General features: G+C 51.9%; 1 protein-coding gene across 1 annotated transcript in view; it reads right to left on the bottom strand.

The window, feature by feature from the left end:
* Nucleotides 1–246: 246 nt before the first annotated feature.
* BAIAP2L1 (BAR/IMD domain containing adaptor protein 2 like 1) overlaps nucleotides 247–18,403 on the bottom strand; it is a 75,745-nt gene continuing 57,588 nt past the window's right edge. The window contains exons 7-14 of the mRNA XM_006044317.3: nucleotides 17,755–17,907; nucleotides 15,464–15,631; nucleotides 14,402–14,549; nucleotides 11,199–11,406; nucleotides 10,397–10,474; nucleotides 8,849–9,029; nucleotides 1,108–1,145; nucleotides 247–598 (exon numbers count right to left, since the gene is read on the bottom strand). Coding sequence (XP_006044379.1) covers nucleotides 523–598; nucleotides 1,108–1,145; nucleotides 8,849–9,029; nucleotides 10,397–10,474; nucleotides 11,199–11,406; nucleotides 14,402–14,549; nucleotides 15,464–15,631; nucleotides 17,755–17,907 — 1,050 coding nt within the window. The 3' untranslated portion in view covers nucleotides 247–522. The remainder of the gene's footprint in view (nucleotides 599–1,107; nucleotides 1,146–8,848; nucleotides 9,030–10,396; nucleotides 10,475–11,198; nucleotides 11,407–14,401; nucleotides 14,550–15,463; nucleotides 15,632–17,754; nucleotides 17,908–18,403) is intronic.

Raw genomic sequence — 18,403 nt, forward strand, 5'->3', positions numbered from 1 at the left:
ACAGAAATTTTAAAGTTAAGTTAAAAGAATTAAGTGTTATACAATATCCTCATAATTTATATTGCTTAAGATTATTTGCATGCTAGGATACAAATTTATACAGTATTTTCTTTGAACATAATGCTATTTAAGAACACATGCTTTATAAAACTGTGATCTCATTTGCATTTGGGTGCAGAAAGCCAGTCACAAAAGCATCCACTATCCCTTACTCTGGCTATTAATAATCAGAATATTAAAAAGTGATACAGTAAGGATTGGAACGAAATTTACTATTTTTGAACAGAATAGGAAAAAACTTTTAAATGATTGAGTTGTAACTAAACTATGATTTATCTTAAAGAAATGTGTAAACCCAACTATGTTAACTTAGAAAATGTGCTGATTTGCTCAAGTAGAAGACACGTAAAATCAGACGCCCTCTGGTGAAGTTTTACAACTGGACGGCGCTTGTCACACACAAACCTATCGTTCCCCAGCGAGGGCCCAACGGGGAACCAGGAGGATGCTGGGGCCGCCTTCTCATCGGATGATTGGCGCTGAGCGGTCATTCGTCACTGTCGGGCGGAGTTTCACAGTAGCAAAGGGGTTCTCTCCACTGCGGGGGAGAAAAAAATGTTGGCAGAAATACTCCAAGACAGGGATTTGATGTGAAAACAGCCAGTGACTACCCTTGCTCTGTAACATACACTTTATAAATTTCAGGCATTTTCTGAACATTATACAGTTCGTTCTGGGATGGTTCTCTCCATGCCACCTGTTATAAGCACTGATTTGTTTTGTTTTGGACTCGGAGGGGACTGATCCCGAGGCCTCAGGCCTGTGGGTCTGGCGCTGGATGGGCTTGGCTTCTGCCTTGATCCAAAGGGAGGGCCCGTCCTGGAAGGCTCTCCCACCACCACCCTCCCCTGCACCCTAGGCAGGACCACAGAGAGGAGGGCACCCCTCTGTCAGAGGTGGGCACTTCCCTGGCGGTTGGGTGGTTAGGACTCAGCACTGTCACTGCCAAGGGCCCAAGTTCAGTCCCCCGTCAGGAACTAAGGTCGCGAGCCCAGGCTTCCTGGGCTGAGCTGGGAGTAGGGGCCCTTAGGGAGGAAGTTAACTTACCTGAGGAAAGGAGGCTTTGCAAACCCATTTGCATTATTCTGTGGGAAAGAGAAAGAGGACGTTTTCATAAGACCTGAGGGTACAGACATCTTAAGCCCACAGTGCTGAAAGCAGCGCAGAGCTGCCCTGTGTCCATTCACTGGGGAGGAGACATCTAAGTCCCCTGAGGGATCAGGGCCAGAACGGGAGGCGCTGGGCGCTGCTGCTCGCCTGGTCTGCCTAGGTGAGAGCCGGTGGTTAGGGGTAGCTTCCGGGAGTGTGGTCCTGACGGGTGCCGTGAGGAGCAGTAAGTCAGAAGGAAGCCTTGTTGGGTTTTGGTGCCCACAGACTGGTGCCAACTGCCAGCCAGAGACCTGAGCTCGTAGGAAGTCCCGTCAGTGTGGGGGTTGGGGCGGACGGAGCAGCACAGGCGCCGTCTCCACCTTGGGGCATCGCCCAGCCCTCCCGGGGCTTGGTCCCCGCGTGGCCAGGGGCCAGGTGAGGGCGTGTCCTCACCCCCCAGACCTCTGCTCCGGCTGCTGCATGGGCTTGCTGTCGGAGCTGGCAGCCCAGGAGGGGGCAGTGTCACGCTGGGTGACCAGCGCTCCCTGGGGGCAGCTCTGTGCGGTGCCGGAAGTACAGACCCTTGAGGCAGAGGGCCTGGGGCCCAGGGCTGCTTTCAGACCTATTCCTGTGGGCCTGGGCCCGGGGCCAGCCAGCTCATCCTGAGGGGGCACCTCGCCGCCAGGGCAGTCAGCCCGGCACCCCGATTCCCTGTCTCCCCTTCAGGGGGAAGCCCAGAGCAGCTGCCCCGCTTGTCAGCATGACCCCAGGCCTGTCCCCACAGGGCGCGCTCAGCAGGCCTTGGCGTAGGCGGTTCCTGTGTTACGGGGATGGAGGGCTCATTTACGATTCTACAGGCATTCTACAGACATTCCCCGATGCCTGCTGTGCAGCCCCACGTGTGCTCATGGCGCCGGGGGGGAGGCTGAGTCCCGGCTGCGGCTCAGGGGTGGTGGGTGTGTCCTCCCACCTGGGAAGCGTTCTTCCTGCTGAGCCTTCCACCCCGGACGCGGCCTCCGCAGGGCAGGTAACGGAAACTCCCTTCCTGCCCGTCCCCAGGGCAGGACACTGTCCCCCCTCCCCTATGTGCCCTCATCTTAGAGAAGGCTCCTGCTTGCTGAACGTCGGCACCCCCGCTGCCCTCGAGGCAGAAACCTTGGAGCTCAACTGAACTGTGAACCGAGCTTGGTCGGGGTCTCACGAGCTGTGTCATCTGGGGACACGACACTCAGAGAACAAGACGGTGAAGTAGATGCATCCGAGTCCAGCCCTGGTGGGGAAGTGGCAAGAAGTAACAGCCCGTGCAGTGAGGAAGGAGGGCAAAATGACTCTTAACGGGCCGCCTGAAGCCACTGGCCCTGGTGCGCGTCCCGTGCCCCCTAGAGCCCGCTCCAGTTGGTACAAGCAGCACACACGAACGTGGGCACCAATACACCAGCCGGGCGCTGGGAGCACCCTGTCCTAACAAGAGGGCTGTCAGGCAAGGCATCTCTGACATAAAAATCATAAATCACATAAAAAGCAGCAGTGCTTTCTTAGCTCAGTCTCCCAAGGCAATAGAAGTAAAAGCAAAAACAAAACAAATGGGACCTAGTCCAACTTACACGCTTTTTGCACAGCGAAGGAAACCATCAACAAAATGGAAAGACAACCTACAGTCTGGGAGAAAGTCTTTGAAAATGATTCTGCCAACAAAAGCTTGCTTTCCGAAATGTACAAATAGCTCACACAAGTTAAAGTGTTAACTGCTCAGTTGTGTCCAGCTCTTTGCGACCCCACGGACTAAAGGCTGCCAGGCTTCTCTGTCCATGGGATTTTCCGGGCGGGAATACTGGAGTGGGTAGCCATTTCCTTCTCCAGGGGATCTTCCTGATCAAGGGATCGAACTCAGGTCTCCTATATTGCAGGTGTATTCTTTACTGTCTGAGCCACTTACCCAGCCAGCTTGTACAACGCAATAACAAAAACAACCCAATCCAAAGGTGGACAGAAGACTTATCAAATAGATACTTCTCCAGAGAAGACACACAGATGGCCAACATGCACATGAAGAGGTGCTCAACATCACTAATTACTAGAGAAATGTAAATCCAAGCTGCGATGAGGTACAACCCTCCCGCCGGCTAGAACAGTCATTGTTAAAATGCCTACAAATGACAAATGCTGGACAGGGTGTGGGGAAAGGGGAGCCCACCTACACTGTTGGTGGGGATGTAAAATGGTGTAGTCACTGTGGAGAGCAGTGTGGAGGGTCCTTAAAAAACTGAAAACAGACTTGCCCTCTGATCCAGCAACTGCACCCCTGGGCATATGTCCGGATAAGAATGTAATTCAAAGAGCTGCACGCACCCCAGCATTCACAGCACCAGGACACAGCAGCTGGGAGGCAGCCCCCGGGGTACCCGAAGCATCCCGGTGTTCAAACAAAACTACGGGTGACTGGCCGTGCTCGGTGGTTGTGTGAATGCAAAATCTACACGTAACCGCTGTAACGTCAAGCTGCTGTGCCAGCTTCCCTGGACCCCAGCGTTTGGCCCTGGTTTTCTGCAGCGTTATCAGCTGCTGTAAACAGCTTAAGGAAGAGGGCGTGAGACCCTCTGAGATATGGAATCCCAGGGCTGAGGCTCCGGCCTCAGAGCTCCTGGACAGGCCTGTCGTGGGACCTGCTCCTTGACCCTTACCTTCCGGATCGGTTTCTAAATGGAATCTCGTTCTCTTTCGAGTGAGCTCTACCTGGCTGTCCCATATGGCAGCTGCTCGCCGTGTGACTAATTAAAACACGAATTTAAAATCCAAGCCTTGGTTCCTTCTTTGCACTCTCCACTTCTCAAGTGCTCAGCAGCACCTGTGTCCAGTGGCCACTCTGCTGGCCTGCCTGGTTCTGGAACATTTCTGTCTGACCCATCAACTCTCCGGGTGGTTTACTGATGCACAGATGACTCAACTCTATGCCTCCTGTCTTTGCAAGAGGCCACCAGGGCCCGGTGAAAAACGGACATCTGCACCTGCCCCGAGGGGCTCTCCTGGGGGCAGCACCGGTTACCCATCCCGTCCGCCCTGCAGCTTGACTGCCGCTTTGACCCAGTACCAATGAGATGCAGGAGCTCATCTCACAGACAGGACAGGGCGGGCAGAGGCGGCGGGGTCGAAGGCTGTGACAGAGGTGCAGTTTGCAGAGGATCAGGAAATACTACTTCCCGAGATGAAGCGATAGAAATGGAATAGGAGTCAGCCGCCACCCAGTCACCAGAGCCTGTGCTGCCGCCCACAGGCCTTGGGTTTCCTCAGAGCTCTTCCTCCAGGACTCAGCTCATGCGCTCGCCCCTAGGAAGCCACTTTGGATGCCCCACCCTGGAGCTGGAGCCCTCCCCGCCTCCTGCCCCCACACTTCCTCCACGGCCCCTTCATCGCCGCTCCCTGGACTGGACTCCTGGGTTGGTTTGTCTCCCTGGAGCCCGGTGCAGGCCTGGCTGTAATCAGCCCGCCAGGGCGCGCCCGGATGAGGCCAGGGGACCTGCAGGCCCTCTTCCGTGCCGGGTGGCCGTGTTCCCGAAGGTTTCAGTCGGTCAGCAGAGTCTGATGCCATGGAAATGTGCGCTGCTAACGTCGCTGCGACCTTGCTATAGGTATCAACTCTCTGCCTGTTCCCTTTTCACGGAAGGTTTCGCTTATCATGAAGGAAAGTGTTCGTCAACACTCATTCTGACATTTGCAAAACCAGCAACAACGAATCACCATGGGAACTCACACAAGGAGGGCCTTTTCATTAGATAGGTAGGGCTGTTAAATGTTCTTCGAAGAAATCAAAAATTAAAGGCCACTAATCATAATAAAATCAAAGACTGAAAAAGGCCTTCCGGCCTGTGAGACAGAAATAAGGGGCCTGACCCGAGTGCCAGGGCTGCGCTGGCCTCACACAATGAGTTAGGAGTTCTCTCCTCTTCACTTGTAAGGACAGTTGGAGCAGGTCTGGCATTCATTCTTTGAACGTTTCACAGGATTCACCAGTGAAGCCATCGGGTTTCAGGCTTTGTTGGGAGACCTTAAGTTACTGACTCGAGGGCGACAGGACACGGTGGGGAGCAGGCTTCTGCCTGGGGGCCGCCAGGACTGCATAGACAGGAGCCCAGGGGCTGGGCTTAGGCCCCACACCTGGTCCTGGTGGGAGGGCAGCAGCTTCCATGAGGACCTGCTGGCGGGGAGGCGGCCACTAGGCCACCCTGGGCCTAGGGGGAGAGAGACGTACTTAAGGCTCTGCTGCTCAAGGAAGCGGAAGGAATAAAAAGGTGGGCGCAGTGTAAAGGCTCCCCAGCTGGTCCTCGTGCTTCCCAAGACGGCCTCCTGGTGCTGACAGTCTGTTATGATCCAGCCAACAGGGAGGTTTAAAAATAAAGTTAGAACTCATTTAAACTGCCAAATGCTTAATAACGAATATCATCACGGACTGTGCCGACATCTAAAGCCAGGATTTTTTTTCACTCTATCCATTCAGTGTGGTGAGAACCACACCGATGCCTTCTTCATTGAGCTTCATCCACGTGGTAAAAACACTGAAAGTTAAAACATGTTTTCTTCTGAATTCAGTGCTGTTAGCTAAAATGTGTTTTCATTTATAATTCCAGTGTTAGCTACGATTTCAGGGCAAGATTCTTTTACCTTAAAAGGCAGTATACAGGCAGACCTCATTTGATTGCACTTGACTGCTTCACAGATACTGGTTTTTTTTCCCCTTACAAATGGAAGGTTTGTGGCACGTCTGTTGGCATCATTTTTCCAGGGGCATTTGCTCAATTCATGTCTCTGTGTCACACGCTGCATATTCCAGGCTTTTCATTATCATCATAATCATAGTGACCACTGACCAGTGGTCTCTGGTGTCACCACTACAATTCACTGAAAACTCAGCTAACTGGCATTTTTTATCAATAAAGTATTTTTAAATTAAGGTATATACATCGCTTTTTTAGACACAATGCTATTGCACACCCAATAGACTGCAGTGTATGTAAACATAACTCTTACATGCATTGGGAAACCAGAAAGTTCATGTGACTTGCTTTATCGAGATGGTCTGGAAGCTAACCCATTACCTCTGAGGTCTGTCTGTGCAACCTTTATCAAGTTACAGAGCTGGGTGGTCATTATCATCAATGGTTGTCATCACAGAAGGAAACCACCAGACTGGCCCGCAGATGGACTGGCCACCACCACAGATGAAATGCTCCCGCCACACAAAACCAGCCAACAAACAACAACAGCAGATTCTGACCCCGGCTGGAAACAAGGGAGAAAGGGGAACTCAATACAGGACACCATGTGGATGTAAGCAGCAAAATCCAGACTGGGGACACCCTCCAGGACTAGTAACCTGGGTTTTCTACATAGAGATGACACAGAGATCTCTAGGTACGGAAAGGCGAGTCATGAGACTTGGCCAGATCACCAGCGATGGTGTGGGGAGCTGGCCTGGGTCCAGATTCGAACAACGATACCATCAAGAAATTTTTAATGAGACAGTCAGAAATTTGAAGTGACCAGGTGATGATATCCAGGAGTTAATGCAATTTTAAACGATACGAGAGTTGGTTTTGTGAGAAAAGAGGTACTTTAACGTATTTACAGATGAAATAATACCAAGTCTGGAACTGGCTTTGCTGACCTGGGAATGTGTAGGGAGGAGATGAAGCAAGATTTATAAATGAATTATATGTAAATCTGGGGGACCAAATCAGTAGATTATTCTTTCCACTTTCATGTGTGTGTGAATTTTTCCATAAAAAAAGTTGAAATCAAATCCAGAAGAAGACACTGCAGACCAGCAGGCCCACGCCTGTGCGCCTGGATCCTGAGTTTTGTGACATGCAAATTATAAGTTGATTTTTTTTTCAGCAAAAGGAATTTTATGCTTTTAGAAGTGCCTTAAGATCATTTCCAAATAGTTTGAGTATTGTTTTAAAATATACCAGGCCCTTTAATGAAATAGCATTTCAGATCTGCCCTTTCAAGCAGCATCTCCAGTTTTGACATCTCTCACCAACAAAATGGGAAAGCTCCCTATCCTTCTGAAAGTAATTTCTGGAGTTAGAAAGCTGGAGTGATTTGCAGTGATAACAGTGAAAACAAGGAGTCACGCAGCGTGCTTATCTAGGAAGAGAAGCCAAAGACATTTCTGAATGAGATTCCAAAATGGCATTTCCAGGACCCAAACGCGCCCTGCAGCCTGTGAGGAGGCAGGCACGGGCCCCCCGTACCCGGGGCCCATCTTTCAGAGCCTCATTCCCTGTAACCGACTCCGCCCGGCACCACTCAGAGGCGAACAGAGGCCCCTGGGGGTGGTGACACCCCGCGGGGGTGCATGGCTCCTGCAAGCACCACAGAAAGAACAAACCCATGACAAAGAAGCAGCGGTCGAAGCGGCGCAGGCTTATGACAGCACCATCCGCTTATGTGCCCTCGTCTCCGGAGCAAGATCCCCTTCTCCCTCTGAGAAACAGCTACGGCACAGATTCTCTTCTTTCCAACCTGCTCAGCGCCACTCTGCCTGCCCTCAGGGCGACCTTTCCCTTGGCACTGAGATAGCAAACATCGGCCACTCCGCCCCAAGTCTGCCCTCCCCGTTGGCACAGGGGACCCGCGTCCCTGCTCCTGGCGGGCCAGCCCCTTCCTTCTCAGTCACCCCCTTTTCCTCCATCCTCTCCGCCTTCTCTGCTGTATAATCTATATTGTGGGAAAAGAGGACAAGAACCCCCTCTAGACTCCTGCCGAGTACACCCCGCCAGGAGCTGTAAACTCTGGCTCCCTCTGTCTGGGAGGCGCCTCTTTTGGCTCCTGGTCTCGGGGCTTGCACCCCCCTCAGGACGACGGCTCTGGCTGCGGAGGTGGCTTCGGCGGGCAGTGCTCCCCAGGAAATCGCCCCAGCTAAGGTCCTGGCCCAGAGCTCTTGGCGGGGCTAGTGGGGGCACCAGGCTGCCTCTGCCTTCCAGACGCTTCCATAGCTGGGGACACAGCCCACCTCATCACTGAGTCAGCATCCCAGGAGAACTGACCCCTGACCTCCATCCAAGTTGTCGCCGCACCTGCTGTCCTCATGGCACCTGGCTCCATCCCCCACGGAGCTCCCAGCTCTGACATTTTTGTCTATCTCTCAGTCTACTGCTTATCTTATCACTAGAGCCTAAGCTCCAGCAGAGCCAGAGCCGGACTGTTTCTCTCAACTCCTCCAGAGCCCACCGGGCCTGGCTTGAAGACAAAGTCACTGTCTCTGGGATGGATGAAGTGACTCATGGCCTCTGTCCCAGTCCTGGGCTTAAACGGCGCAGTTCCTGAAGGCCTGGTGATTAGATCACTACTGTGGACCTTCAGTCTTTCTCCAGAAAACAATATGAAAACTGAAGAAAGTGCAGAGAAAGGTGATTAGCGGACGAAAGGATTGCAGACATGATCAAAAGCAGGAGAGCTTGAAACTGGACACAGTCTGGGAAACGATGGATCTCGTGGGTGCCAGCTATCATTTACAGATAAGATAAAAACAAGAGGAGCACAGAAGTTAAGGCAGCTGAAAGGCTGCGTGACAGACAGAATCTGCAGGCCCTGGGAGCAAGTGTGCGTCCCACCCCGCCCGAGGGTCACCCCCTTCCTGCTCGGAGGGAAAGGGGCCCCGCACCCCAGAGCCCACCCGGCAGATCGGGGCCCTACTCACAGGAGGTGTGCTTTCTGGTTTGGGCACCGGGGCTTTATGGTTAGAAGCCTTCTGGGAGATGTCTTCTCTCTCAGCGGTGGCTGCTCCTGTGGACAGATACTCCAGGTAGTCCGGCGGGGGGATCATGACGCTGCTCTTCTCCGCCAAGTTCGTGGTGCTCACGCTGCGGACAGGCGCCAAACTAGTGACAGGAACGGAGGACGCGGGTTAGAGGAGACCTGCCCCCGCACCCCAGGCATCCTGTGTCTCCTCCGGCAGGAACTGTGTGGATTAGAGATCCACAGTGGTGGGGCGGGAGGGGATTACCACACACAGCACTGCAGTGTTTCTCCACTGGCTGTTTAATCGCTAAGTCGTGTTCTACTCTTTGTGACCCCGTGGACTGTAACCCACCAGGCTCCTCTGTGCAAGGGATTTCCCAGGCAACAGTCAGTGTTTCTGTGTGCCAGTGTCTCTGCTGGCTTGCACATGTATATTCAAAAGAGATTCTTTAAAAGACCTGACAAACGGAGAGGAAAACTAGCTCCATTAGAGGTTGACTCTTGATCCAGTTTAAGAAAATATAGCAAAAGCACTGAGCACGCCAGAGTTTCAGCACCCTGAAGACACTCAGTCTTGTTTCTTGGCCAGCGGCAGCTGAGCTGTTCTGCAAAGGACAGACACACAGCTGGCCATGAGCAAGGGTCATGGAAGGACTTGGGGCAGTGTCTGCGGTCCCGGGGACAGCGGGATGGATCGGGCGGTTGTTCTGACATGGCAGACACCGTGGCCGAGGCAGTTTGTGGTCAAGGTGATGCCACGTTCTGTTGGGACGTGTTTCTGAGGACCCGCGGGACAGCCAGCTAACTCACACCGAGATCTTCCTGTTTCGGCCGGGAGAGACCTGCCTACATTAGTCTCGTCCTGGCTCCATCACTTCTGGCTCCCTGTGCCCGTTTCCTCAATTTTCAACCGGGGCCCCACCTCACAAGGTCGTGTGAGAAAGAAATGACCTGGTCAGTGCAAGCGGCCAGCTCCTGAGCAGCAGTGCCAGTCATTCCTGGGTGGGACACAGAGGTGCTGAGTGCAGCCCCTTGATGTGACTCGAGCCACAGGAGCAGACACGGTGGCTCAGGGAGCACAAGAAGGAAAAAGGATGAGGGCGGGTCCCGAGGACCCCATGTTTGAGCAGAGGGCGGAGGAAAGGCCTGAGAGGGGACCGAAGACAGGCGGCTGGTGAGGGAGAGAGAGAAGAGGGCAAGTGCAGGAGAACGTTCCAGCACATGTGTTCACCAGGGCAGACAGGCCGGGCGCGTAGCCTGGGACTTTACTGTGGCGGGCAGCGGGACTGGGAGGGACCGTGGGCCAGGAAGGGGGCGTCTCTTCCCAGCAGAGGGTAGCGCCAGGACGACAGGAAATCGGGAAGGAACAGGCGGGGAGCAGCACCCGCAGCCGCCAGCCCAGCCGTGGCGTCGCCGCAGGCTCTGCCGCTCGTCCAGATCCACCCCCACGCGCCTGGGGACCCGGGGTCCCGGCAAGCCCCACCGGCTGAACCGCAGGCACTCCTACCTTGGCGCCAGCTCGCTCGTGGCCTCCTCCTCGTTCTCCTCCAGCAGCTTCGTGTAGGACGATGGGAACCAGCCCCTCCTGCAGGCGAGAGCGGGGGGAAGACGACCTTGCTGGGGTGTTGGCGGCCGACATGCAGGCCACAGACATGCCCGGAAAGGCCTGGGGACCGCTCGGGGCCGGGGGTGGTGGGGTCGGCTGGGCCACTTGCATCCCATCCCATCAGAGGCGTCTTACATACATGCCATTTCTATTTGGATCCCCTTTGTGTCTTCTGTTTCCATTTCGGCTTAAACTTAGTACCTGAATAATCTACACAGAAACTCAATTTAACCTTCTAGGAAGGCCTGTGCACACACAGTTGGAATGAGGACACTGGCATTCACACTAACTCACGTGCCAGATCTCATATAGAGCGTTATCCTGAGAAATCTGAAGTCACATACCAACGAGTGCCTTTACTTTCAGAGGTGACTCCTATATGCGCATCAAATCGATAGGACTTCCCTGGTGGTCCAGTGGCTAAGACTCCATGCTTCAGTGCAGGGGGCAGGGGCTCAGTTCCTGGTTGGGGAACTAAGATCCCATGTGCCATGCAGTATGGCCAAAATTTTTAAAAAACTTATCTCTATATGCACACACATGCAGAACACAGCTTGGGAACAACGCAGATAGACGAGTGGCAGCTAACTAGGCTAGAACTGTCACTGAAGTGTGGCCTCGCTGGGGCGGAGGCGCTTATCTGCCCTCAAGGACGGCCTCGACGGGAGCCCTCGGGGTGGGGACGGCCCGGCCCGGGACCCACATTTTGGTGCTGTTGTGCTCCCCGTACATCCAGCCATCCTTCTCCTCGGAGATGAGCAGCGTGATGACGTCTCCCTGTGCGAAGCTGAGCAAGGTCTGGTTAGTGCCGGCCGTGTGCGGAAAGATGGTTTTCACTTTCTGCTTTTTCACCATGTTCAGTCCGGAGGCCATGGAAACCGATCGCGGCAAATTGGGGTCAACGGAAGAACCTGTGGGAAGCAAGCAGGGCAGCGATGACTTTTTCAAGAATGACTGGGCGAGTTCAAAGATGCCAACGCCAGAAACCCGGCCACCCCATGTCACCAGCACACTCATTCCACTGAGACGCCAATTGGTTCTATCCCCACACTTCCACCTGTGGCTGGACAGACAGCAACAGACAGGGAAAGCGCCTAAGCCTGGCCCGAGGCCTCTTGGAGGAGGAGCCCTGTGGGCGAAGGCTCTTCAGACCAAGAGGATAAAGCCGTGTGGCCCAGCCTCACCTGCACGGAGTCTCTCGGGATGGCCCATAGAGGCCAGTGCTCCACACCACCCAGCCCGCGCCTCTCCCCGCCCCGCTCGCCTGCCACAGCTCACGGAACCGCTGTCAGGCACCAGCTCAGACCAAACTGCCCAGAGCCTGTGCCACGAGAGAGGAGGACGCTGTGGACAGCGTGGCCGCTCAGCCTCGAGTGGGGCAGCACATGCTGACCCCGCCCCCCGCGGACCGACCCCTCCCTCGGCGCCCAGGCCAACCCGGGAACCAGATGAGCCCCACGCAGGCGGCCAGGCTCCACAGCCATCGCTGCGCTGTCAGGTCTCAGCTCAAATGCGGGCTGGTCTTTAGCAGCCCACCCTAATGCCCACAAAAAAATGGAATGGAAACATTTTTTTCCAGATACCTTTTTTTCCACTCAAATTTTGCTAGCCTACTATTTACTATAAAACAATGCAGAATCTCTTTCTTCATCGTCCTCGGAAATTTTTGACACTACAATGTAAACTCTGCTCTCTGCTTGACATGCCGCCTACTCTAATTATCAAGGTTGCACCGAATCCAGTGATTTTCATTTAGCTTTTCCAACAAGAACCAAAGAATCCTGTGAATGACCGGGCCGCACACAGTGCTGTATGCTTTCACCTTACGTTATATGTACAGAACTCATGGTCTTCAAAGGTGAGTGACTCCAGTGTCATCTTTGTAGCTGACATTCTGAAAGTCTCGTCTCCCCCAACAGCTGCACGCGCTGGACAGCCTGTGGACTCTCGCTAGCAGTGCCCTGTGTGTCTGCCATGACCTTCACCCCCAAGGGGCCTGTGAGACCCCCACATGCCCAGTGCCACCACAGTCCTGAGGTCCTGGATGCCAAACTGCAGGCAAGAGTGGAGCCTAGCTGAAGCCATCAGAAATGCCTGCAGACAAGACGTGTTCCTGATTTATTCAGAGTGTGTCAGCTGGGTTAAGAAACGTTAACAGTTGAAACTGAAGCCTCCAGAAAGCATGAAATGCTTTGTTCAGTCAGTTCAGTTCAGTCGCTCGGTCGTGTCCGACTCTTTGCAACCCCATGAATCGCAGCACGCCAGGCCTCCCTGTCCATCACCAACTCCCGGAGTCCACCCAAACTCATGGCCATCGAGTCGGTGATGCCATCCAGCCATCTCATCTTCTGTCGTCCCCTTCTCCTCTTGCCCCCAATCCCTCCCAGCATCAGAGTCTTTTCCAATGAGTCAACTCTTCGCATGAGGTGGCCAAAGTACTGGAGTTTCAGCTTCAGCATCAGTCCTTCCAATGAACACCCAGCACTGATCTCCTTCAGAATGGACTGGTTGGATCTCCTTGCAGTCCAAGGGACTCTCGAGAGTCTTCTCCAACACCACAGTTCAAAAGCATCAATTCTTTGGAGCTCAGCTTTCTTCACAGTCCAACTCTCACATCCATGCATGACCACTGGAAAAACCATAGCCTTGACTAGATGGACCTTTGTTGGCAAAGTAATGTCTCTGCTTTTCAATATGCTATCTAGGTTGCTCATAACTTTCCTTCCAAGGAGTAAGCGTCTTTTAATTTCATGGCTGCAATCACCAACTGCAGTGATTTTGGAGCCCCCAAAAATAAAATCTGACACTGTTTCCACTGTTTCCCCATCTATTTCCCATGAAGTGATGGGACCAGATGCCATGATCTTCGTTTTCTGAATGTTGAGCTTTAAGCCAACTTTTTCACTCTCCTCTTTCACTTTCATCAAGAGGCTTTTGAGTTCCTCTTCACTTTCTGCCATAAGGGTGGTGTCATCTGCATATCTGAGGTTATTGATATTTCTCCTGGCAATCTTGATTCCAGCTTGTGCTTCTTCCAGCCCAGCGTTTCTCATGATATACTCTGCATAGAAGTTAAACAAGCAGGGTGACAATATACAGCCTTGACGTACTCCTTTTCCTATTTGGAACCAGTCTGTTGTTCCATGTCCAGTTCTAACTATTGCTTCCTGACCTGCATATAGGTTTCTCAAGAGGCAGGTCAGGTGGTCTGGTATTCCCATCTCTTTCAGAGTTTTCCACAGTTTATTGTGATCCACACAGTCAAAGGCTTTGGCATAGTCAATAAAGCAGGAATAGATGTTTTTCTGGAACTCTTGCTTTTTCGACGATCCACTGGATGTTCAAGCTGGTGGAGTTTCACAGTTCACGTACTGCTGAAGCCTGGCTTGGAGAATTTTGACATGCTCTGTTAGTGATGATGAAAAACACTGAGTATAATTCAATCGCAGCCTACTGGTGAGACCAGGAACCACAACTGTGATATGTGAATTTCTATCATCTGTTTCATCGTTTCATTGAAAAGAGGAGATTTTATCTCAGCTGCCAGTGGATATGGAACACAGTGTGAGGCTCTGTTCTAAGCGTGTATTGAAAATGTAACACCTTTCAATAGTATGTTTATGGAAACATCTGTCAGCATACAGAAGTCATATCTGTTGACGCAACGTCCTGCAGTTTTAGAATCAACCTGGACCCTGTGTGGAGGTGTGCGTCCCCTGAGCCAGCGTGGAGCCGGTGCCGCCACACGCGTGGGTTCACTTCCAGCTCACAACATGCATGCGCGCTAAGGTGCTTCAGTCATGGCCGACTCCTTGTGACTCATGGGATGTAGTTCTCAAGGCACACTTACCTAAATATTTAAGAAATTTAAAGGTATTTTAAAGGAAATTCAACTAAACAGCTCACCTGTTAAATTATTTTTTCTTTCTAAGTTTTGTGCAACTGTGGCTGGGTTCTTAAACAGATCGATCAAAGGGCTGGTCGAGGCTCTGGCTGAAGGAGCCGCGGGGATCTTTGGTGGGTATTTAGAAAGGCTGTCACAATCTTGCCCAACCTGTAAAAAATTCCTTATTAGTTTAATCCGAGTATAACACAGCAATGGCATTAGAGATCGATCCCCAGGGCCGTTTTGTATTATATGCTTTAAATTCCATTTTCTTCCCCAAATTCTCTTGTTTGCAGTGTAATGCCCCATTTTTAATTATTTTAAGAATACCCCCTTCTTTTGTCTATTTATTTATTTATTTTGGCTGCCCGTGCATCTTAGTTCCCTGACCAGGGATTGGACCCTCGCCCCCTGCAGTGGAAGTGCAGAGTCTTACAAAATGGCCCTCCAGGGAAGTTCCCCCCCACCTTTTAAAGCAGTTACTCCCCATTTTCCCCAGCCCTTGAACAGCACTCATCTACTTTCTGTCTCTGTGGGTTTCGAGGCTCCCTTTTAAATGCTGCTTGGCTCGAGGCTTCTCCATTTAAAAGTATTTTTCCACAGAATTTTGAGGGCATTAGTCCATTACTTTCTGACACCTAGTTTTCTAAAAAGAAGTGTGGTTTCAGTGGGATTCTCTTTTCTTTGTAATAAGTAATCCATTTTCCCCTCCCTGAAAGTTTTCAGAATCCTCTGTTGCTAACATTCTGCTGCCTGTTGAGGTTCTGGCCTTTGCGATCCAGCCAGGATCATCCTGCCTGCTGTGTAACAGGCCAGACTGTCAAGGTCATCTCTGTATGGACAGCGGTTGGTGCTGGGCAGGGGGAGAACTGGCAGGCAACAGCATGTGTCTGGGGATAAGCCCAGCCTCGGGGAGGGAGAGGGGCCACGTCTGGTGTTTGCGCTGCTGGAAGGGTGAAGTCGCAGTGAGGAAAGGTAGGCCCCGGAAGTGATACGGGTGGCCCGTGATTTCCACTGACAAAGGCGGCCTTGCTCTGTTGTGCAAATCTGGCTGAAATCTTGAGGTGACGACTAGCTCTTACCATGCTGCTTCTCTCGATCATGGGTGAAGGCAGGGGCGTTCCGGACATTGGGGTGGAGATGGGGGTCTTAATTTCTTCAATCATGTTCATGATTTTCTCTGGCACTTTGGTGACATCACCACAGGTTTCTTGCCACCGAGGCAGTTTGGAATTGATCAGTTCTGCAGACTATAAATTCAAAAGAAACAAAACCAAAGACAAACAAACGTGTATTGTTAGAAAGACTGACACAAATGGTAACTACTACTACTCAGATTCCTGGCTTACCACCGGAAGTGTGGGAGCGAGGAGTTAAATTCAGCAGTAGCTGAAGCATCTGTGAGGATCTGCCGTGTCTTATTTGCTGAGGAGCATGTAGGCTCCTGTTGTAAAGGGATTTCCTGTCTCCCTCAGTGTGGGCAGAGTTCAGGCTGATACAAGGATTGTTGATGGTTCAGAAGTTCAGAACTAACACAGAAGGTGGAGCAATCTGTGTTAACCCCCATGTTTCTCAGGGGCCCGAGAACTGCTGACCCCTGTGTCTTCCTCCAACCCCTTCCATGAGAAGCGCCTCTGATGGAGCAAGAGGACCAGGAGTGGACTTAACCCCAGAGAAAGAGGCCTGGTGCACTGGAGTGGTGAATCAGATCTGTCCTGAGAAGGTGCTCTACGGGACGGGGGGACCAGAGGCGGAGCGTGGTGGTTCTCTAGAGTCAGCACAGTGCTGAGTGGAAGTCCTGACCACAGCCCGGCGGGGCCCTTGGGCAGGCAGCAGCTGGGTGCCGAGACTCAGGAAGACAGCGCTGAGACCGTCCAGCCTGAGGCGGAGGTGTCTGTCCTGCCTCCCACAGCCTGGCTCTTCCTCTGACTGGACTCCCAGATTCCCGGGAGCCCTTATGACACCCCCCCTTTCTAGGCGGCAGTTTAGTTGGAAGAGGGAAGTAGAGCATCTTTTGTGAAACTATTTTCGTAACAACTGTACTGTTTTCATCTAGACTCTGTGTTCCTCAGGCATGGTCTGGGGGTGCCGATACGAATCCTGAACCTTGCCCCTCGCACACTCCTGTCCCCTGTCTGTGGCCTGGACACGCCAGGGACCAACGGCCTTGGCTGCTGTGTCCAAGGAGCCACTGAAAGCACTGGGGCCAGGGAAGGCACCAAAGAGACTCCTGGTAGAGAAAGAAGGGAATTTGGCTTGCGTCACGCAGAAAAACGTAACTGGGACCCAAGGTTCAGCGTGTGGAAGACTCTGTCAACTACCAGAGCTCTCTGGAAAGTTGCCCCATCGCTGGGGGAGACGGGGTGTCGTCACAGAGAGCTTCAAGGCTGCTTCCGGCCCCCACCAGTGGACACCCTCACCATGGAAACAGTGCCGAAGCTACTACAGAAGTGCTGGGGACAAATGTTGTCATCGAATGCAGCAGGTTTGCTTTTCTTTTCTGTGACAATTGGAGACCTTGGCTATTTAGATTTGGTAGCTGAATATTCCTTCAAGTTTATGGAGTATGTAACTATGATATATGCATGCATACAAGGCCAGGTTCCCCCCAAAAGGAAGCAGCCCTATATCCAAGCTTTTAGAACGCTTCTCACATGATGAAGTGCTCTCTAAATTACTTCATCGTGAATAACAGTGAATATTTGACCTCAGTCACTGCTAGTTTTGGATGCTTACAGAAGCCCAATAGATTCCATAGTTTTATTAAAAAAAAAAAAAAAAAAGGAGGGAAGGAAATCTAGGACACAGTTTGTGATGACTCCTGGAAGGATAGCCTCACAACTGCACGTGCTGAAGGAGGGTGACAGCGCCAGTCACGGGGCTGATGGCGTCAGGGGCTCACACCTGAGCAGAGTGACAGAGGACCCCGTCCAGCGGTCCTGAAGCTGTGACGGGGTCTGTGGTCTAGGGCAGGATATCCAGCAACACCGTCTACACGGACCCCCAGGCGAGCCTCTCAGACCACCCCGGTGGAGTCCGGGCTGGCGGGACTCACCCCGTGGTTCTGGTGCTGAAGATGCATCAGGGAGAGTCTGAGAGAGGCTGGCTCATGGGTGAGAAAAGGGGAAAAAGTGCCATTTCTCAGCTGTTGATTAAATATGAGTGGGTGTTACTAAATTCAACATGATAAGCAAACATTTGACCAATTCATCTACATTTCTAAAAGTTTACTCATTCAAGTTGGTCAAAAATGATTTCCTTAGAATTCTTTCCTTGGCAAAACGAGCCCCTTGCTTTATACTGGGGCACCTATGGAAGGTGAAGCACGTCGAGGGCGTTTAAATGTGAGGAAAACACTTGCTGTTGCGCCCACCTGCATGTGGTAATGGTGTATCTGACTCGAAAAGCTGCAGTGCTTGTCGACTAGAAAGCAGAAGCGCCTTTTCTCTTCAAGCAGGGCTTCTTTGCAACCATCTGCAATAAATTTCTGGATTTCATTCTGGCGAGAAGTAATGGTTTCTACATACTAGGAAAATAAATAATAATTATACAAGTATGACATGAGGAACCAAACAGCTACCCAGCCTGACACTTATCTCCTGCCATCTTTACAGAGGATTTATTTTGATAATGGAGTGAATGCTGAAGGCAGATAAACATTAGACAGACCAACAGAGCCCTAATCTGATCTGAGCAGATATCAACATTCTCATTAAGGTCCCTGACCCATGCCTGGAGAGGGGTTCCCAAAGGCCCTACATTCCACTTGGCAATTTGCATAAAATATTACTTTTACTCCAGGGACAGGATCATGTTTCACTGGAAAATAATGGCTTTTGGAACCAGAAAGTTCAAGATCAAATTACATTTACAAGTGCCAACCATGTGAGTTAACCGAAGCCTCACTTTTCCCATCTGTAAAATGGGGACACAATGCTTATCACTCTCCCGAAGTCAGGAGAAAACACCAGTGCTCTTGACTAATTATTCTTAACTCTGGGGAACTCTGCGGCCTTCAGCTC

The sequence above is a fragment of the Bubalus bubalis genome, chromosome 24 (assembly GCF_019923935.1).
Source record: "Bubalus bubalis isolate 160015118507 breed Murrah chromosome 24, NDDB_SH_1, whole genome shotgun sequence".
NCBI classification, from domain to species: domain Eukaryota; kingdom Metazoa; phylum Chordata; class Mammalia; order Artiodactyla; family Bovidae; genus Bubalus; species Bubalus bubalis.